Here is a 21906-nt window from a genome sequence, read left to right as displayed (position 1 = left end):
GTATGTGGTATAAGGCAGAAGGGAAGTCAGAACTAGGGGTGGGGGTGTGATCTGTTAGCCTGTACTGCAGACAGGGACATAGCTGGAGATGGAACAGAGCAAGGATAACAAGGAGAAACTGAGGCATGGTTCTATGGTCACCTGAGACACGCTTGTCCTGGCTGGGGCTGGCACTCTCAGTCAGTAATTCCTAAGGAGTTTCTACAAAGTGAGGGGTCCCCAACACTGGTCACCCTCATTTGTTCCTGCTAACACTGGCTCCTCTCAATCCAGTCAGCACCACCTGGCAGGTTGAGTTCTTTCCATCCACTCTATGCTTGTCCTGAAGGCTGGATGCGGCAGCAGATGGCAGTGACTGTTACTTGTCCTTCCTCACTAGTCCTTTCTGTTTCGTCAGGATCCCGGTGCCTCACCACACAGGTGTTGTCCACAGGGAAAGCTCCCAGGGTGACTGAGGTCTCAGGATGGGCATTGCAGCTGGTCAGGGTCCAGCCTGCATCACAGCTCACGGTGACCTGCCAGAGTCCAGGGAGGACAAGTAAGGCCAGGTCCAGCATGCATGGTCAGGTCTCTAAGCCACCTGCTACACTGTCCCTCCCAGCCACCCTCAGTGGGGACCAAACTGTGAACACCTGGCTTGGTTCTGCACCTCACACCCCAAAGGGGCTGTGTCCAACACTGCCCACCACTCCCTCAGGGTGCTTCAGTCCCAGCCTACCAGGACACTGGGGCCCAGACAGACATCTTAACAAACCAAAGCCCTTCCCACTTCCCTACAAGCCACACCTCCCACAGCCTTCCCCACCCAGTAATGGCAACTTATCTTTCAACTGGCTCCACAAGATCTTGGGACAGCCCTCCACTCCTTGTTCCAGCCCAGCCCAAACCATAGACATCACTCACAGGTCCAAACCTCACCTGCCATGGGCTCTAAAAATTAGCTCTCCTGCTCTAAGACGACAAGTGTGATCCTTTCTCCTTTCAGGGATCTTCCTTCCTCCTCCAACCTTCCATGGTTGCTCAGGCATTCCAGCCATGAACAACTCCCAGTAGGTTTGTGAAATGCAGAAGTATTGCTCTGTGTGTGTGTATGTGTGTGTGTGCGTGTGCGTGTGCGTGTGTTTGCATGCCTTAGAGTGAGTGTGCATTTGTGTGTTTGTGTGTGTATGCCAGTCCTGGGATTTGAACTTCAGAACTGAGCCACAGCTCCAGTTCTGGATTTTTGAGTAGTTAATTAAATTAATTTGGGGGCAGTTAGTTAAAGAAGAGTTTCACTCACTTTCTTGCCCAAGTTGGCTTTGAACCCCAATCTCGGATCTCAACCTCTTTAATAATTAGGAATATGGGTATGAGTCACAGACTCCTGGCTTGCTTTTTATTTAAGGTAATACTGGGGCTTGAACTTCTGAGTGCTAAGCAGGCTCTCTACCAATTGAGCCACAACTCTGGTCCTTTTTCCTTTAGTTATTTTTCAGATAGGATCTCACTTTTTTTTTTTTTTGTCCAGGTGGGTCTCCAATTGAGATCCTATTTCTTGCTTATGAGTAGCAGGCATAAAAGACACAGCATTACATTACTATGTCCAGCCTCGGCATTGCATTTTTTATGTGTGCTATCCTCAAAGGGATACAGGGGACATGGAGAGCAAACTTACTAATCTGGACAGAAGCAAAATCAACCCCAACACACACACACACACACACACACACACACACACACACACACACACACACACACACACACACACACACACACACTGCACATGACAGCACAGGTGCTCAGGTCCTCCCCTGTCCACTGACCACCCCAAGAGGATGCAGGCCCAGCCATCTCTACCTGATCTCTGTAACCCCAACCCTTCACCTTCTCCAGGAGGCGTGATGGCCTGTACTTCTTTGTTTTGCACTGCAGTCCCGGAGCATGGCAGCAAAAAGCATGGACACTGGCCTCTGGGTGCCCCACACACTGGCAGGTCTGAGGATTTTCCTTCCTTGAAGTATACTGATAGACATCAAGATCTATCCCCCAATGGGAGCTGCAGCCTGAGGCAGAAGAGGAACAGCTTAGACATTGGAATGCGCGAAACCCTCTATTTTTGTTTCCTCAACCACACCTCTTTCTCTGTAAGGATCAAAACCAGGAAAACACTGGAGTAGCTCTGAGTAGAAGAGCCTTTGGCCTGAGCAGCAGGACTTCTGGCATAGTTCTGTAACTGACCTAACTTGTAGGAAAGCAGCTCAACCACTCTGAGCCATAGATTCCTGGGAAACACATGGTCTCCTTTCCACCAAAGAAGGGGAGCCATAGAGAAAGGGTCCCAGGCTGAAATGTCCAGCCGCTTCTCACCCTAAGCCCCTCCCACCTCAGGCTGCCTCCGCATCCATCACCAGGGAGATGAGCCTGAGCCTGGGTCTGTGGGCTTGGGAGTCAGGTACCTGACTGTAAAATTGTGGACAGTTTGCTGGACTTCATCAAGCCTCAGTTTCCCTATTTGTTAAAACAGCCAGGGCAATACCATCCACTCAGAGAGATACTGCTTAGCTGAAGCAGGAACATGCCTGGGAAGTCCCTGTACTGCCCATGCAGGACCCGGGCTCTGCCCACATTAGGGTTATGATAACCAGGACCAGAGCCCTTGCCCCTGCTCTGTGGCTTTAAGAAAGACACCCGGCAACTTTACCTGCAAATGGAACTTGGCATGGGCTATGCAATGAGTGCCTGTGGTTCTGCCAGCTTTGCCAAAGGCCAGGCTTCCTGCCAGGCCAGCAGCCACATGGAGCTCTTGTCCTGGACAAGGCTCCAGCCACTGGGCTCATCTGATTGCTGAGAATTCTAATCCAGCCAGCTTTTAACCTTACCTGACCCTTACTATTCCAGAACCTTCTGGTTCTCCAGTACTTAACTGTCTAAGATAAGCTCCTGAGCCAGTGATTCAAGATAATGCCCATAGTACCCCCAAACCATCCCTGGCACTAAACTCCATGTGAGCCAGGCTCCAGCCCAAGAACCAAAGTCCTTAGCTCCAATGGGGGCCCTCACCCATGACTTCCAGCCATTTTCATGGGCAGGTTTTTGACAGAAGGTCCCTAGCCCAGAGAAAGGACTTCAGAGTGATGGTCAAAGACAGTGGCCATCAGAATGCCACTGTCCCAGGCTAAAAGCTTTGCATTCATGATGAGGACACTAGGGCACAGGGCTGAGAAGGAACTTGCCAGCTACTGAGTGGCAGATTGGAATCAACCTGAGCTGTGCCCCACTTCTGACAGGCCTGAACTGTGGCTCCCCACCACACAGCTGGTAAACAGCTCCCGGTGCCCAAGCTGGAGCCCATCTGCCATCCCTCTTATCACTGCCACAAAGGGGAGGAAAAGAAAGTGAAGAGAGAGAGAGAGGTGAACCTACCAAGGCTACATAGCATGCAAGTTGCAGATCCTGTTGGTTATGGGTCCTGAGGCTCCCAAATCATTTGCTCACACTCATAGGGACCAAGTGTGTGGGACACGTCTCCTGGGCAGCAGGAGATAGGGCATCCTCCTCACCCTGGCGGGACCAGCCCCTACCTGTGAGGACTTGGTCAGGATCCGGGCAGTGGTTGTAGGTCTTCAGCCCCACCAAGGCTGGAGGAGCTGTGTGGACGCTGCAGTTGGCTTGGGGGAGCAGGCAGCATCTGGCCACCGCAGAAACCTGGCTATCTCCAAATGCCAGGCAAATGGGTCTTTTCCCTAGGAACTGAGAGACCAAGAGAGGAATGAGAAATTGTTATGAAGAGGTTTGGGGCCTGGGGAACCTGGTCTGAGAGGGACCCAGTCTGCAAGTTCCAGCTCCTGAACCCTTAATACTGCTCAGCCCTCAGCCCCCAGGCAGGCTGTCCTGTCATGCACAGCTTAGCTATGAATCTTCTCAACACTGACAATGACTTCTAAGTGAACACAAGGGGACTTGAGACAGCAGCACAGGCCTGCGGGCTCCCTGACTCCACAGGCCTCTCCTGAGAAACCTCCCTAACATTGACTGTGCAGAAATGCTCATTCCCCTCACCCTCCAAGCACTTTACCATTCCCAGGGCCACTCAGGCTCTGGGAACCCCATCAACTGCATCTGCAGTTTTGAGGTTCCAAACTCACAGAGCCTTTGTCATCCCAAACTGAGGGTCCTGGGTATGGCTTTTTGGGGGGGAGGGAAATAAGAGGAGTGTCAGTATTGGGACTTGAACTCAGGGCCTAGGTGCTGTCCTTTAGCTTTATTACTCATGGCTGGCACTCTACCACTGGTACTACAGCTCCCTTTCTTTCTTTCTTTTTATTTTTTGGTGGTTAGTTGGAGATAAGAAACACATGAACTTTCCTGCCTTGGCTGGCTTTGAACCATGAGCCTCAGATCTCAGCCTCCTGAATTATTATGATAAAAGGCATAAGCCAGTAACAATCAGCTTGAGATGGCTTTAGGCAAGGCAGAGAGCTGAAGCCACCGCTGTCCTTTCCCTCCTGTGCCATGAGGGTGCTGTCTGTCCTGAGTCCCCCAGGAGCACCTGGCCCTGCCCAGGCCTCTGAAGCTTTGATGGGGATTGGAATCCAGAGGACAGAGGACTGGACACACAGAGTGGTGAGCTCACCCCCACATGTTCGCCAACCCGTGTCCCACTAGGAGAGAAACTGGAGCAGCCCAGCAGCTCCTCCTCTGGGTTACACTCAGCCTCAGCAGGTTCTGCCAGTGTGATGTTCCAGGGTGCTGACCACACAGTCCTGCAGAACAGCTGTTCACCTGCAACAAGGTCATGAGTAATGAGGCTCTGGGGTACAGGACACCCAGAGACTCCAGAGAGAGCATCAGTCTGAGGTGAGGGAGAGGAGTTAAGATACCACATGAAACTTTTAGGTAAAATGTCAGTGTCGCAACAATACTCCCAGGCCCCGAGTCCTATCTGAGGAGAACAGTCCTTCTGTAGACCAGGTGGGGGATTGTCAGCTCCACATGGGCCTCTCACACCCCAGGCTGGCCTCTGCCTACCCACCTGCCCTGCTCACCTGTGTCCTGGGTGCGGGGGGGCAGTGCAGCCACCAGGTTGGGGGTCTTGAATCGCTCCTCCTCAGGGAACCAGGTGTCATTGATAGCATTTCTGATAGAGTAGTGGAGCAGCCTCTGCCTCAGCTCAGCCACAGTGAGGTTTGGCTGGGCAGTGAGCATCAGGGCTGCTATGCCTGATGGAGGAGGGAGAGGTCAGACAAGGTGATGGCCTGGCCTTCCGTCCTAGCTGGGAACTCCTTTTAGGACAGAAATGCACACACATGCACACATCACGTGCTCTTCCCAAAATGAAGCCACCTGCAATCCCTTGCTTAGTGAAAGCTTGTCCTATTACCTCCAGGCCTTGGTACTGGCCATTGTGTTCACCAGGTGAACACCTGTTCATTCCCCAAACCCCAGTGATGCAAAATGGCACCATCACCATCAGGTCTGCCCATTGGGTTCTCTTGCTCATAGCCAGGCATACGGAGGATCTGGCCAAGGGGCTGCTGGAATCCTGGTGGCCCAGGCAGTGGCATGGTGACTCACCAGCCACATGGGCAGCTGCCTGCGAAGTTCCACTCTGTATTACATAGCAAGCATTACAGTCTTTGGAGGCACTGACAATGCATTTCCCAGGAGCAAAGATGTCCACACAGGATCCATAGTTAGTCCCCAGAGGTCCCTGGGTGACCGGCTGGTCCTGGGAATCGACAGCTCCAACAGTGATGACCTGGAATGTGGCAGACAAATTGTTGAGGGAAAGGCTGCAGGGGGCTGACTGACCAACTCCTACATTACCCGTTTGAGCCCCATGTAAGTGTCTCCTCCTGAGGAAAATCTGGCATTTGAGTACAACTGATACCCTTGGCTGTCCCAGGGCTCCCAGAGGATATAGACATGATGCCTGATGTCCTGTAGAGATTGTACTTAATGGGGAATCAAACACTGAATGGACAGTGTTGTCATCATGAAGCCAGAGTGATGTCAGGGTAACCCAGAGTGAGCCAGGCTGGGTGCTAGTGGTTGTAAGTTCAGTATCTTTGTAAGACCCCCTCAAGCTATCTGAAGGTTGTGCAGCGTGAGGAGGGAGAGGGAAAGGGGACGGCAGCACTGCCCATTTGCCTCTGTACCTTCCCTTCCTTCCAGGGCCCAGAAGTCATGGAAATGGGACACCTGTCCTCCCCCTGATACTGCCAGGACAACATAAGCCCCACACAAAGCAGTGGCTCTACAAATGTCAATCAGCAGGAGAGGGATGGCGCAGAGGGAGGATGTGATGGAGGGGGTAATGTGGCAGGGCCTTTGAAGGTGAGGCAGGGCTAGCCAAACCCCTTGTCACACTGGGGTTTGGGGATGCTGGGGCTCTGACAACCTGCAAGGCAGGACATGAGCAGGAAGCCCTGCTGGCACCTACCTCAGGAGACGACGCTGGAGAGTAGGCACAGGCATTGCTCTGAAAGTTGCCCGCAGCGGCCACCAGCACTGCTCCAGCCCTTACCAGGCGCTTGCAGGCATTGTTGATGCTCTGACTGTGCCCACTCACCAGGGGCAGCAGCACTACCATCCGCTTGGAAGGATTGGAGACCAGCTTTTTCCAAAGAAACTCCAAGCCTGAGAAAACAGAGCCATATGACTGTCTGGAGGACATGCTTCCTTCTCCTAGCCCCTTCCCTCCAAAACAGCAGTGATGCTCATTATTTAACCCAATGATAGTCAAATGCTTCTGGCCAAAGTGGCTGCTAGGGTCTGCCACTCACCCATGAGGATGCCGCTGACCGTGCCCTTCCCTTGGCAGTTGAGCACACGCAGGCTGTGTATCTTGATGTCCTTGGCCACGCCAACACTCTGGCCACTGACCAGAGCTGCCAGATGGGTGCCATGGCCTTCACAATTGCCCTCCTGCTCCACCAACACAAGGACCAGATGAGAAAGCCACCCGCCTCATGATTTCCCAACAGACCCTGGATCGACCCCAATGCCCGCGCTCCCTTGCCTACAGCTGAGGACTGGAGATGGTTGGTGATGGCTGGGGAGGGTGGCCATGGTGCTCCAGGTCTGGTGGTCCTCATCTTCCTCTGGGATGGGCTGGGGAAGGATGACTCACCTGTGTCCTGGGCGCACTGGTGTTCTGCCACTCCTCCTCAGGCACTCTCTCAAAGTCAGAGATGTTGATCCTGTCCTTGATTTCCAGGTGATTAGGCTGGATTCTAGTGCCCAAGAGATATACCTCCACAGGGTTGTCCTGGTCTTCCCATGGTGACATTTGTGTTAGAGGAGAAAGAGGAGAACCGGGAGGGTGAGGTTATGTAGTTCACTTATATCAATGATGGCATGCTCTGCTTACTAATTGTGGGCACTGTTTCAAGGACTGTAGATGAACTCAATCTTCCAAAAGTCTTCCCAAGCTACCTTTTCATGGACTATGTTACTGACCAGGGCAATGAGACATAGAGATGGGGAGCTGTCTTAAGCCATGTAGCTGGCCAATGAGATTGAATCAGAAACTCCGTAATAGCATTCTGCCTGTTACTGGGTCTTGTTAGCAACTCAAATGGCCCAGCTCCACCTTGAGCTCTGTCATTGGCTGGGAGCAGCCAGGAGGCAGGGCCTCAGTGACCTGCTCCTACTACTGGTTCTCCTGAGGCAGGATTACAGCAGCACAAGCTCTATGGTTGCTCTTGTGACCAACTCGAACTGTTGTTCTGGAAACCAGAAATTCAAAATCAAAAGATCAGTTATGCTACACTCCCTCTGAAGGTTCTGGATAAAGAAGCCTCACTGGACCTTATCTTCCTTCTTATGCTGACTGCTGACATTCCTTGGTTTGTGGCCACCTCCAAGTTCTACCTGTTTCCTCCCATTTCCCCTTCTTACAAGGTTTGGGTTTGAGGATATCCAACCGGCTTGTCACCTGTGCTGTGGCCTCTCTATGAATGAAGGGACAGCCTCGGGCTTGCCCAGCCTGCTTTATACCTGTCCATAAGGATGGCACCTGCTGTACGCTGTCCCATTCCAACAGGTTCTAAAGGGTCTCCTTCAGCCAGTCCCTTGAGAAGCCTCTAGACAATGCTTTCTAGCCATCTCCCCACTCCTCCAGGTAGGGACAAGGCCATCTTGGGCATCCCCAGAGGCCAGGATGGGCTCCTGTGTCTACTTTGAACTTGTAGAAAAGCTAATCATCAGTGGCCCCAGAAAAGACATGCCACATCCTTTTAGACCTATCTGGATGCTAAAGGTATGGCTCAAGTAGTAAGCTAACAAATGTGAGGCCCTGGGTTCAAACTTTAGTACCAGCACCAGATCTTATCTGGAAAAGAGGTCTTTCTAGGTAGATCAAGAGAAGATTCTCCAGGTGAGGTCATGCTGGATGAACCAGTGGTCCCTAAGTCAATGCAGAGTGGTGTCACACAAGAATGAAGAGGAAACCTGGGCGAAGTGTCTTTCATTTGTAATCCTTGCTATTTGTGAGTCTGAGAATGGGTGGATCAAAGCCAGCCCAGATACAAAGTTCACAAGACCACATCTCAACCAAAGCTAGGTGCAGTAGCACAAGCCTGTCATCCCAGCTACTCAGCAAGCACAACAAGGAGGATTGTGGTCCAGGTCTCATAATTCTGGCATCAACATGAGAACTTACCTGAAAAGTAACAAATATATAAATGGCTCAACTGGTAGAGGACCTGCCTAGCAAGCATGAGGCCCTGAATGCAAAGCCTAAGACTGTAAGGGAGAAAACAACAAGAATGAATTTGGCTCATGCCTACAATCCTAGCTACTCAGAAAAGAGAGATCTGAAGCACTAACAGCTCCAAGCAGCAAAGTCCTCTAGATTCCATCTCCAATTTACTAGTAAAAAGCCAGGCTTAGAGATGTGGCTCAAGTGGCAGTGTGCCAGGGTGAACAAGTAAGCTGAGCACATGGGTAGCCCTGAGTTCAAGCCCAATACCACCCATCAGATAAATAGAATAAGTCAATGAAGAGAAAGAGAAATGGAAAAAGAGAATGGTACGAGGAGAAAGCAAGAAACCACACAAAGGTGGGAAGCTGGGGCAGAGCCAAATGACAGCCTGCCACCATCATCCACCTTCCAGTCCTGAAGACACTGCCTCAGCTTCCCCTTAGCCTCTAAACAGTGGGGAGGACAAGGCTGATCACAGCCTGTTCACAGCTAAGAGAAAGGCCTAGAAAGGGAGGTGTCTCCTCAGACCCTGAGATCCGTGGATAAGGAGAAGGCATTGGGCTCACCCCCAGACCTGAGGCCCAGCACCAAACCAAACCCAGATCTGCACAGGCTCGTCCAACACTACAGGGTCCAGCCAGAGCTTCCGATCCTCTCCCAATCAGGTGCCCTTACTGCCTTCCCCAGCTCAGTGTCACTGTGACACCCACCCAGACACAGCCATTTTCCCAGCCTCCTCCTCTGCCTCTCTCTGCACAGGGAGAGGGAAATGTGGGCAGAGAGGCCTGGATGCCGGGGAGACAGAGACCTAGATGGGGGAAGCTCTGGAGATCTGGTCTTGTTTTGAGGACTGAGAGTTAAAGAGACCAGAGACTGTAAGTCCAGGCTCCTCCTCTGGCAAGAGTGGCCTGCTGGAGAGAAGATGAGAGAAGGAATTATGAAGGTAGTTATTCAGGCACCAGTGGCTCAGGCCTGTAATCCTAGCTACTCAGCTGAGATCTGAGGGTGGCAGTTCAAAACCCAGCCTGAGCAGGAAAGTCTGTAAGATTCTTATCTCTAATTAACCAGGAAAGAAAAGCTGGAAGTAGAGCTTTGATTCAAGTTGTAGAGTAATATCTTTGAATAGAAAAAACTAAGGGAGAGCACTCAGCACCCTGAATTCAAGGCCCTAATTTAAAAAGGAAAGGAAAGGGAAGGGAAGGGAAGGGAAGGGAAAGGAAGGAAAGGGAAGGGAAGGGAAGCAAAGGGAAGGGAAGGGAAGGGAAGGGAAGGGAAGGGAAGAAAGAAAAAATAAAAAGAGGGTAGAAGAGATGAATGTTCCTGAATTGTGTACAGAGCCCCAGGAGGGAGCGCAGTCCAGAGTGGAAGAGTAGAGGAAAGAGAAGAGAAGGCCAAGTCCCACGACAGGGAGGAGATGTGGGCCATGGCAGCTGTGGTCTTACTGCTGTGGTTGAAGCTATGAGACTGGTTCCACTCAGGAGAAATCCGCCTCAGGTTCCACAGTGTGCTCCGAATCTGGTTCTGCTGAGGGGAAATCAGATGCGGGCTCCACAGGAGGCTCTGTGCAAACGCAAAGGAATCCTCCTCGATGAACTTCACCTGCCTCAGATTCAGGACCTGTGGATGCCAACGACACAGGATCTCAATTTCATGAGTCACTTAGCCAGCAGTACCCAGCACTTGCCGCACCTGATCCCACCAGTGCCCCCAGCATGGCCCACCCACAGTCCCCCTCCTGTGGACCTGAAGACAAACCAGGGTCCTCACTGCTCTCCTAGGCTTGGGAGTGGAGGAAGCTGGGACCAGTGCCCCCACAACTGGTAGCTGAGCCCACATGAGTGGCAGGAGGGATTCAGCTTCCACATCTCATCTGGGAGCCAGGCAGTGCCAGTTTTAGGCAGGCTGGAAAGTGGGGGAAGTCCTTGGGCCTGCACTACATGCCCAAATCAGGATGTCAGCACCAGCCATCCTATGTGCCCACTTTCTCTCCAGTCCTTTATGTCTAGGCCCGCTGGTAGTGGCTTCTGGGTGCTTAGACAAAGGGGGCAGGGGATACCTGCAGGAACTGAGAGCAGGATGTGTGTGCTCAGTCCCCTCCCTGCCCTGTATCATACCCTACTCACACATCATCCTGGCCCATCCCTGACCCTTCTCTCACCTTAACTGTGTGGTCCCTCTGCACTGGCATCCCTTCTGCTTCAAATGAGGGTGAATGGACAAAGTTCCATAGGGGAATTGGCCAGGCTAACAAGGAAGCTGCCTGAGGAGGCTGGCATCACTGGCATCACTGGCATTACTGAGCTAGAGACGCACCAGTACTCAATGTCTTCTGTCCCCTGAGTTTCCATCTGGGAGCATACATAGGCCTCTCCCCAGCCTGTAGAAGTGTATGCCTGAGCAGGGACTCACCAGGTCCAGCATGCTCACATCTGACTTTATCAGGATGCCAGGAAAGAGGTCTTTGAAGACATGCAGCACTTCGAACATGAAGCCTTTGTCGGCAGCCTGGCTCTGTAGGCGTTGGACAATACTCTCCATCTGCTGCCTCTCGGATTCCATGAACACCACCAGGTAGGTGTTGGGCACCTTCCAGGCACTCTGGCCCCAAGGGAGGAAAAGGAGCATGAGGACATCAAAAGAAAGACCCCTTCCCTGTGTACAGATCAACTTAGAGCCAAAGAGACCAGGGACATAGAGAGACTACAGATGCCAGCTGACTTGGTGAGGCTTAAACCTCTCCACAACACACACAAAGCCCCACTGACATCACCCACAAACAGATCCACACGCTTCCAAACGTGGCATCCATCCCCTAGGGGAACTGTGGGTGACCCTCAGCACCCACCCTGGTCTCTCCCCAGATCCTTTCTCTTGAGACTCAGGTGCAAACTATGGCTACTCCCTGCAGCTCTAGTGGCTAAATGAGCAGAAAGTTCTTGGGGATCTTTGCTTCACTGGGGAAACCGAGCCTGGAGAAGAAATAGCATCCACCCGGGGCCTCACCCCCCTCTGCCCATACCTCAGAGCTCTTGTACATGGCGGCTGTTGGCCAGTGGTGGATCTCCCATGGCGGGATAAACCCAGATCCCTCTCTGTCTCCATCCAGCTCCTCTTGGTCTCCGGACCAGAATGGTTCCTCTTGATCTCTAGACTGGTTCAGCTGCTGTTGGGCTCCGGTCCTCACGGGGCCCAGTAGCAGCAGCAGCAACAGCAGGGGTGGTAGCGGCCACAGAAACCACCCAGAGCCATAGAAGCCCATCAGGGAAGGAGGAGAGATCTGCACCCTGGCACTGACACCCAGAACCAGGACCTGAGAGGACCAAGCACAAGGACTGGCAGGGCAGCCAGGCTGTCTGGCTTACTCCTCCAGGTTCTGATCTGGAGAGGAGCTGTGTGGTACCTGCCCTCAGCCCAGCACTCCCAAGTCAGGTGAAACCTAGGATGCAGAGTGATGTATACCCAGAACCTGGGATGGTCCCATCTGATTAAATACTAATGGAGCACACTCCCCTCCTCACCCCCCCCAAACCTGAAGCATCCAGTTTCTGTCTCATCCTGCCTTCCATAAGAGCCACATTGCCCCCGGTAGAAAGCTGGGCTGTAAAAAAATATCCCCAATCCTAATTTAGCTGGACACCAGTCCTGCCCTCAGATCACCGCCCCTGGCCTTGAGTAATCATCCAGCTCTTCCCACCACTCCCTCGGGGTTCCCTTCCACTCTGACTTTTGTGACTCCACTCAGTCTGATGGCAGAGGCCTCACTTCCCACCTACTCCTCCCACCACCTAACTTAGCACCCTAAACTTAGCCTGGATCCCTCTCTGGCCTTCCCCCTCTTCCTTCTGTGCCCTGCATCCCAACCCCACATAGGCCTCCACAAAGAGGGATAGCCTGGGTTCTCAGTTCCAGTCTACAGAACCTAGATCTTAGAATCTGGGAAAATGCCACAGAGATGCAATCACATCTCAGTGTTGCAAGCGACTGAGTTTGTAGCCATTTCTTTCAGGCACATGTCCAAGAACCCAAAGGGACAAGCATCCAGAAAGCACTTACTATGTTCCAGGCAGACGATGAAAGGGGGGACTGGAAGCCCAGCACATGGGGGCCCTCCCCAGTGGCTTGAGCATGATTGGCAGATTCTCAGTGCTGAGCTGGGATCCTGGGGTTTCCCAGCTGCTGCCCTTCCCACCTGTTTGCAGAATCTCCCAAGACCAGGACCAGCACCACACCAGCACCAGAACAGCACCAGAGCAGTAGGGTTGTCAGCGTCATGGGGATGGAGTACACTCCTTTTCTTCTTTTCTGGCACAGAAAGAGTGGCTGTGTTCAATTGTTGGCTGAAATTATCAAGTGGAAGTTCTCTTTCCTGTCACCTGTTGGCACTCAAGTGTATCTGCTGTTCCCCTTTGGGCAGCTTCCCCAACAAAGTTCTCTTCACTAAGGCTGGGAAGGTGGCTCAGTGGTAGAGTGCTTGCCTTGCATGCATGAGGCCCTGGGTTTGATTCCTCAGCACCACCTAAGCAGAAAAAAAGCCAGAAGTGGCACTGTGGCTCAAGTGGTAGAGTGCTAGCCTTGAGCTGAAGAGCTGAGGGACAGCACCCAGGCCCAGAGTTCAGGCCCCACGACCGACAGAAAACAACAACAAAGTTCTCTTCACTAGCAAGAATGTCTCCAAGTGCCTGGGCAAAAAGACTATATATCTCAACAAGCAAGCTGGGTTTGGTAGTTCACAGCTGCAATTTCAAGTGATAATGTGAAGGTGTAGCTGAACTAAAACAAAAAGGGCTGGGGAGGTGGTTCAAGCGGCACACCAGCCAAACAACCTAGAGCCCTGAATTCAAAACCAAGTATTGAAAGAAGCAAAGAAAGGTTATCTTTCCCTGGGAGGTTCGGAAAGGTGGCCCTGTTAGCCCTTATTTTCAACTACATGGACTTGAACACAGTGCCTTGAACTTGAATATTTGTTCAGCTTTTTTGCTCTGGTGCTCTTCCACATGCTAGCACATCGGTATAGACAATGTTCTCCTGTGCCGACAGATGAGGCTGAACAGGAGGGAGTCTCCATGTCTGCGTTCAGCAGTTCTGGCATGGGATGAACAGGGGTCAGGCGACTCCCTCCCCTCTCCGTGTACATTGGCACCTTTGTCAGAACGTGTCTGCTCTTCTGAAGCATCTAGCCCTGCCTGAGGGGCACACTGAACTGGGGTCATCTCCCTGTTTCACAGATGGAGAAATTCAGGACCAGAAATATCTTATCAACATCACGAGGCTAGAGGCAAAGCAGATCTGATTTTTCCAGCGGTTTCTTGGGAGCCCCAAGGAGCAGGACGGAGGTGGGGGCTAAAGGTTGTATCTTGTCCTCAGAAGCCCCAGGCTTCTCCTTGGACTAACAGAGCTGGAAGAGGATGGAGAGGGGGCACTCTGTGGCTCAGTGCCCAGGTGAAATAAGGGCTGGCAAATAGGAAAAGCTGCCTGCACTTCTAACTGTCAGAAGGGCATGTGGAGAGAGGCTGCTGAGGATGGGGGCTGCTAGCATAGGACCAGGAGACCTAGAGCACAGAGGAAGGGAGGGAAGGGGGAGAGACAGAGGGACAGGCTAAGAGCTTCTTTCTCCATAAGAAGTTCTGGAGACTCTGTGGGAAGCAGTGGCAGTGCCCAGCTGAACCAGCAGAGGACACCCAGTGGCCAGAGTGAGGCCCTGCAGCCTGCAGCCTGACAGTCAGGCAGGGCAGGGCCCACCTCAGCCTGGGCAGCACCTGCTCCAGCCTTCCCACCAAAGCCCACAGGGAGGTGGTAAGAGCATGGTGGTAAGAGAGGCAAAGCACACAGGAAAGGCAGGTTAGGTGTGGGGGAGCCCAGACAGAGGGCAGTGCGTCCCAGCAGCCTTCCTGGAGGAGGCAGCTCAACATTGTGGTCCAGCTGTAACAGGCAGCACATCCACAGAGCACAGCAGGGTCCACTTGGAGATGCTGGGGTGGGGCGTGCAGGGTCGATTTTAATGTTTCAGACCAAGACAGGACAGGCACTTTCTGAGAGTAGGGGGATTCTGGAAGCTTCTGAACAAAAGGAAGTCTTGACTAGCTTTCTGCTATACATACTCATTCACATTTGTGCATGATCTTCTCTAAGCCTAACAAAGTTTGGGGGCCTCTAAATGCTCCTCTCCTCTCTTTCCCAGAAGCTCCTTACAGGCACTGTGGTTAGATGATGGAGCCAGGGCCACCGCTTTCCTTTCTTTTCCTGCTCACCTATGAGCCTGCCCATAATCACAGTGAACACAACAGCCACGGCACGAGTCACAGACACTAGGTGGCAGCAGTGTGCAAGGTAGAAAAGGTCCCCTCCCCAGGCAGCCCCCACTCTTGAGAGATCTGGCTTATAAACAAATGCAGCAATGGTACTCACAGATACTGTGCTGAAATGAACTATACACCTTGTGCGTGGGACGGGAGGGAAAAACTCAGATAGAGGGAAGGAAAGGGTGACAATGTCCAAAAGGAAATGTATTTTTTGCTTGACGTATATAACTATAACCTCTCTGCTTTAAGCATTTCAAATAAAAAGAATAAAAGGATTACAGATAATCTAAAAAAAAATAAGAAAGAAAAAGAAACAAATGAGCCAAGTGTGGAAGTTTTCTCAGAGCTCCTGAGAAGAACCCACAGGGGCCCGTGGGTAGTAGGGGACGGGGCAGCCACACAGGGGGTGGGTGGCCCAGGGACCCCCAGCTGAGCCAGCTCCTCCTGCTGTGTGTGTCCCAAGATCAGGGCTAGATCAGTGTCTAGGCAATGCTGTTCCCTCCTCCAAGCATTCTTCCTTTCAAATGACTCAATACCCTTTGGGACTGCAAAATCACTTACTCCGGGAAGCCCTCTCTGGACACTTCCTCAAGACCTCCCCCTGGCTGTGATTCCCTCTCTCCATCTTCACTCCCTTCCATGCAGGTGTGGACAGGGTGGTTTCAGACCCAAGGGTCACTAAAGAGGCTTCTGTGCTGGGGTTGGGGAATATGAAGAGTATGAAGAAAGTTATAGAGGCAGCACAGACAGGCCTTGACACTGAGTTTGCATCCTGGCTCTACAACTAAACTCATTGTGTCCAGACTACAACACGCTCCCCACTCTCAATTTACTTATTGGTAAAGTGGCCACAATATCTCCAAACTTACTAGGACAGGTGAAGCCAAGTGAGATGGTGGCTTTGGCAAAGCTTCTGATCCATGCACAAAGCACGGGATGAGATGCGTGAGATGCGGCGGGGGGCTGTATGCGGTCAGCAAGCCCCTGCCAGGCAAACACCCAACTGTGTCACCCTGCCTGCTGATCTGGATCCAACCTCCCAAGGGCATGTTCCCGGTTGGCATTAAAGCTGGGGTGGCAGTGAGGAGCAAGGAGGAATGTGCCACTCCAGAGCCTGTCATTCACTTCACATGGATTTACTGAGCACATTCTGCACTGGACACTTAACTAGGCACCAAGTCCTTGCCTCTAAGCAGCTTACTTAGTTTCTGAAACTGGAGATAGGAATTTATCAAGGAAACTCAGAAAGAACCATAAAAATGCAGTTCTACTCCATGCTCAATAGAGTGAGCAAGTGGGAGGGGACTTGGTTCACCCAGGAGGAGGACAATTGGATGGTGGTATGCCCTCCCCCTGCAGAGCTGGGGTGCATCTGTTTAGCCAATCCCCTATCTCTGGGCATTATCAGTGTCCAGCCAGCACTCTTCTATCAGTGCATCTTGGCACATATGTAAGACCACCTCCTTTGCATAAATTCCAGGGTAGCTTAGCCACTCCTATATGTGGAACTGTGACCAAAGGGGAAGCTCCTGGCTTAGGCAAGGCCACACTGCAGTGTCTACCAAGAGACCTTCCAACAGGAAAGCCAGGGCCCCATGCACCACATCACCATACCATCATACCACCATCACACTGTACACCACTGGACAACCATACACCACACCACCACACCACCACAGCATTACACCATCATATACACAATCATGGCACCATACTACCACAGCATGCACCATCACCCCACATCACCACAACACTACATCTTCACATCATACACCAGCATGTCACCCTACTAACACAGTACCATACCATCACACTACCACACCATCACACTGTACACCATCATCATACCACACCATCACACCACCATACGATCACACCACCATACCATCACACTGTACACCATCATACAACCACACCATCACACCACCATGCAATCACACCACCGTACCATCACATTACCACTCCATCACACTGTACACCATCATACAACCACACCATCACACCACCATACAATCACACTGTACACCATCATCACACCACACCATCACACCACCATACAATTACACCACCATACCATCACACTGTACACCATCATCACACCACACCATCACATCATCATGGATCATACCACCATCATGCCACATCATACACCATCATGCCACCAGACCAACATACCACCATAGCATCCCACCACCACACCATCACACTGCCACACCACCAGGCCACTATACCACACACCATTATACCATCACACCACCATACAATCGCACAACACCGACACACTGAATACTGTCACATCACACACCATCAGACCACACACTTTCATACTATCACACCATCACATTGTCATACCATATACCATCACAAATACCCTGTCACACCACAGTCATTCCATTATACTATCACATCATCACCCCATATACAGTCATAATACATACTGCCTCCTACCATCACACCATACATCATCACACTGTCACAAAGTATACTCATCACACGATACACTGTTACATCACACAGTCATACCATCACATTATCACACCAACCTACCATCACAATATCACACCACACACTCACATCACACACCATCACACGACACACTGTTACACCATCACGATACATATCATAACCCCATACCTTGTCACATCATATTCTGTCATACCACACACTGACTCCTCACACCATAGCAATATACCATCGTATCATCACACTTTCACACAATATTCTGTCACATCACACCATCACCATATCACACACCATCACAGCACATATTATACACCATCACAGCACACACCATGATACCACCTACTGGTACACCATCATCACACCATGACAGAACACATTGTACACTGTCACAGCACACACCATCACAGCACACACCACGCACTGTCACAGCACTGTGCAGTTGTAACTGCTGCCCCACAGTTGCTCACTCACCCTGCCCTAAGAGCATGGGTGTTCCACAGAAGTTAATTTGCAGGTAAATAAAGGCGACTCTTTTCCTGTTGACAGGGATTTCATTTCAGGCCTTGGTGCGGGCCTTCTCTGATGGGGTCACAGGTGCCCCACCTTGGCCAGCAGAGCACAGGAACAGGCTGCACCTCCCCTCACCATGACCTGGGCACGAGCAAGAACGCCCACCCTGCGTCTCATCAGTACAGAGGAGGAGCTGAGCACGGCCACTGCAGAGGTAGAAATGGCCCGGGGAGAGGAGGGTGTGATCTAGGGGGAACAGGCCCTTTTGACATATTACAGGGCATCTCCCTCCCTTGGTAGGGACCCCCACTCTCCATGCAGAGGCCCAGCCCAGGTAAAGGGCTCCACTCTGAGGCAGCCAGGGCAGAATGTGAGTGTACAGACCTGCTATGGGTCAGCAGCACCAGGCCCAGCTCAGGACTGGCTGCCCAGGGCTTTGCCCAGCTCCACAGGAAGCAGGGGGACTGGAAGGCCATGGACAGTGACAGCAAGACCTGCACCAGCTGCTCAGGCTCTTTGTCCCCTCAATGACCTCAGGCATACGTGGTTGTCACTCTGCTCCCCTGGAGTGTCAGCCCTTTTCTTCCCATCTCTGCTTCTGCTCTGCAAGGTCCCTGGGTGGTGAGTCCTTTAGTCTCCATGGCCACATGGAGAATTCATGTCTCTTTCCTCCTGCAGTCCCCAGCTGAGTACCCGGGGCATGGCAGATGCTCAGCAAATGCCCTTTGAAACAAACAGAATCAGGCTGGTCAGCTTAATTTCCTGCTCCTAGGCCTGCTCCTGGTGGTCTCAGGGGAGCTGTGATGTTGTCCTGAAGCCTTCTTGCCTGGCTTTGAGGTGTCTGCAGGTTATTGAGAAATGTCAACATCCACCCAGGTTCTGGTGGCTCATGCAAGTAATCCTAGCTAAACAGAAGGCTGAGATCTGAGAGTTGATGTTCAAAGCCAGCCTGGGAAGACAAATCAGTGATGCTTATCTCCAATTAACCAGAAAACTATTGGTATGGAGATGTGGCTCAAATAGGAGCAACGAAGAAAAAGCCAAGTGAGAGCACAGGATTCTGAGTTCAATCTCTGCTAACAGCAAAAAAAAAAAAAAAAGAAGAAGAAGAAGAAGGAAGGGAGGTGGAAAGAAAGAGAAAAAAGGAAGGAAGGAAGGAAGGAAGGAAGGAAGGAAGGAAGGAAGGAAGGAAGGAAGGAAGGAAGGCAGGAAGGCAGGCAGGAAGGCAGGAAGGCAGGAAGGAAGGAAGGAAGGCAGGAAGGCAGGAAGGAAGGAAGGAAAAGAGGGAGGAAGGGAGGGAGGGAGGGAGGGAGGGAGGGAGGGAGGAAAATGTGAGACAGGAGCTGGTAGCTCAAGGCTGTAATCATAGGAAGTCAGGAGCCTGAGATCTGGGAAGCCCAATTCAAAACCAGCCCAGGCAGGAAATTCGATGAGGCTCTTATCTCCAATTAACCACCAGAAAACTGCAAGTGGGGCTGTGGCTCAAAGTGGTAGAGAGCAAGCCTTGAGCAGAAAAACTCAAGGACAGAGCCCAGGCCCCAAGTTCAAGCACTATAACAGGCAAAAGAAAAAAGAAATGTGAATACTGGAGAGTCAAGGGGCTGTGAGTACAAATTTGGAAACTCAAGGTGGTGGCATTGTCTGAGGGGACTAGGGTGCTCTACCTGTGCTCAGAGGCTACCAATTCTGGGCTTCCAGAACTCTGGAGACTGAGGTAAGTAAGGCTGAGGTGGCACCATAGGCAGGAGGCAGGAGGCAAGCCACAGTGAGAAATGTGCCTGTCCCCAGGGGAACTCAGGAAGTGAGGACTCCCTTATGCTAGGAAGCTGGGATATCAGTAAGGCAAAGGCAAACGCAAAATTACCTTCAACTCATCAAAAGGCATCTTGATAGAGAAGGGCAGCTAGGCCAGGGCATGGGCATCAGAATAAGGATAGAATTTGTAGAACGATTATGTGTGTGGATTGGTGGGATGGTAGGGGCGGGGTGGGTGGGGGGATTGTCCAAGAGTAAAGTCACGAGTCTGAGGAGGTTAGTCATGCATCCCACTAAAGGATCATGGGAGCCCCAGAAGGGACAGGACCAGGAACAAACCCAGTCAGCTCTAAGTGGGATGGATCACACCACCCACCAGGGGACCGAAACGGATTAAGAAGGAACCCTTCATGCAGGACCAGGGCCCTGACAGCACCACAGAGGGGTCTTGTCAGAGGCCGTATTTGAGGAGACAAGAATCCAGCTGCTGAAAATCTCAGCAAATCTCATTGGCTCTTCAAGCAGGAAGAAGCTGGAAGAGCCATGGTCCCCTGAGAGTCGTTATCTCCACCTTTGCAGTTCTTAGAACACTCTAGTCATCCTCTGTCTCCTTTGACTCTCCATCCAGTCTCATTTGGCAGATAGGGAAACTGAGGCCCTGTCAGGTCACTTAGGGTTAGCAGAGCTGCCAGGCTGGAAATGGGGGAGCAGAGAACCACGTCAGCCCTGGGTGTCAGGCTCAAAGTCCAGCTCCTTGCTGGGATGGGGGCTTCAGGGCTATCTAACAGCCCATAGTACAAGTCTTCCTCTTGCTCCTTGAGTTCTAAGGGGCCTGGGACTAGAGAATCCTTCTTCTTTTCCTTTGCTCTCAGAGATGGCTGCCAGCTTTGGAGTTGGGCTGCATCCTGAGTGTGCTTTTCTGGGGCTGTGTCATCCAATGTGGGGGTGTCATCAATTAGGGCAAAGTCGTGAAAGGGGTCCATTGGGCCCCTTTGAGCCTGTGGCTTCTGTGGCCAAGAGCGCGGCTCCTCCCTGTCAGTTGGAGATGAGTTAGGGTTGCCGCCTTCACTGGAGTCCATGTCCAGTCATCTTGGAAGGAAGTCAAGGGCACAAGAGCCAAGGGACAAACTGGGGGGAGGCAGGGGCAAAAACAAGGAGATCAAGAGTCCCCTGAGTCAGATCGCCTGGGTCCTGATCACAGCCACCAGCTGCAAGGCCTGAGGAGAAAAAGCTCACCTCTCTGAGCCTCAGTTTCCTCCCCTGGAAGGTGAGGAGAAATAAGAGTCCGCACTGCTGAGCCTGTTTCTGAGAGTCATAGCTGATAACAATGTGCAAAGCACATTGCACAATGCCCAGCATGTGGTAGGTGCTCAAAACAGGGCTGTTAGATTACTGTGCAGACTACACCTCCAGTCATCCATATCTCCAGCCATCCCTCTTCTCCTCTGGTCTCTCACAACACTTGTCACCCCAGGAGTCCCTCTGTTATCTCCTTTGCTTGCCCCACAAGACAAGATAGAGTTCTGGAAGCATGGAGCCCAGGCAGGCCTAGAAGGGAGCTTGTGCCAGGTTCTAACAGTGGAATGAGTAAACAAGTGGATGAGTCAGGAGCTCAGTCACAAGCAAGCAGACACAGGCGTGCAGGGGGACAGCCTGGCCTGTGGTCACTGGGAGGTTGACAGCAGTGGACTCACGTCCTCTGCTTCCTTGTCCTCCAGCACTCATGACAAACACCCAGAGAAAGCAAGGACCTACTGTGTGCCAGGCATCAGAAATGTATTACTCCAAGCTTCACAACACAGCTGGGTAGTGGGAATGACTATTCCGTTGGGGAAACTGAGGCTCCAGAGAGTAAGAGAATTGCCAAGTTGACACAGCCAAAGAGCTGGTTTTGCAGCCAGGCCCGTCTGCACAGTCTGCTCATGTGTTTGCTGCTGTCTTTGTGTCCTACATCCCCTGCTGCCTGCCCCTCACTCCCAAGTGCCCCCCACCCTTGGTGACCCCACAGCCCCCCCCCTCCTTTGCACACTCGCCTGCCCTGAGCTTGGGTTCCTTCTCATTGGTTCTAGTCCAAACTCCTGTGGACAACCATGGCAGCCTCCATCCAGCTCTGAGCATCACAAGAGCCACCCTCTCCTCCAGTTCTGGCTCCTAATTTCAGCTCAAGGGTCAGCAGCGGGCCGGGGATCCTCG

At 52.0% G+C, this 21906-nt stretch overlaps 1 protein-coding gene across 1 annotated transcript; it reads right to left on the bottom strand.

The window, feature by feature from the left end:
- Nucleotides 1-311: 311 nt before the first annotated feature.
- On the bottom strand, nt 312-20696 carry LOC138803517 (proprotein convertase subtilisin/kexin type 9-like). Its single transcript, XM_069987626.1, has 15 exons — nt 20472-20696; nt 19823-19861; nt 18094-18204; nt 11706-11996; nt 11096-11284; nt 10129-10303; nt 7112-7254; nt 6765-6906; nt 6422-6618; nt 5554-5737; nt 5025-5198; nt 4613-4761; nt 3561-3729; nt 1864-2042; nt 312-515 (listed from the first exon to the last, which is right to left on the bottom strand). Exons 1-15 carry the CDS (start codon nt 20694-20696, stop codon nt 312-314), a joined length of 2571 nt encoding a protein of 856 aa, XP_069843727.1.
- Between the last annotated feature and the right edge of the window lie 1210 nt (nt 20697-21906).

This window comes from Dipodomys merriami, unplaced genomic scaffold, assembly GCF_024711535.1.
Source record: "Dipodomys merriami isolate MVZ:Mamm:240054 unplaced genomic scaffold, mDipMer1.0.p SCAF_34, whole genome shotgun sequence".
In the NCBI taxonomy this organism is placed as follows: Eukaryota; Metazoa; Chordata; class Mammalia; order Rodentia; family Heteromyidae; genus Dipodomys; species Dipodomys merriami.
This window is presented reverse-complemented; position numbering and strand designations above follow the sequence as displayed.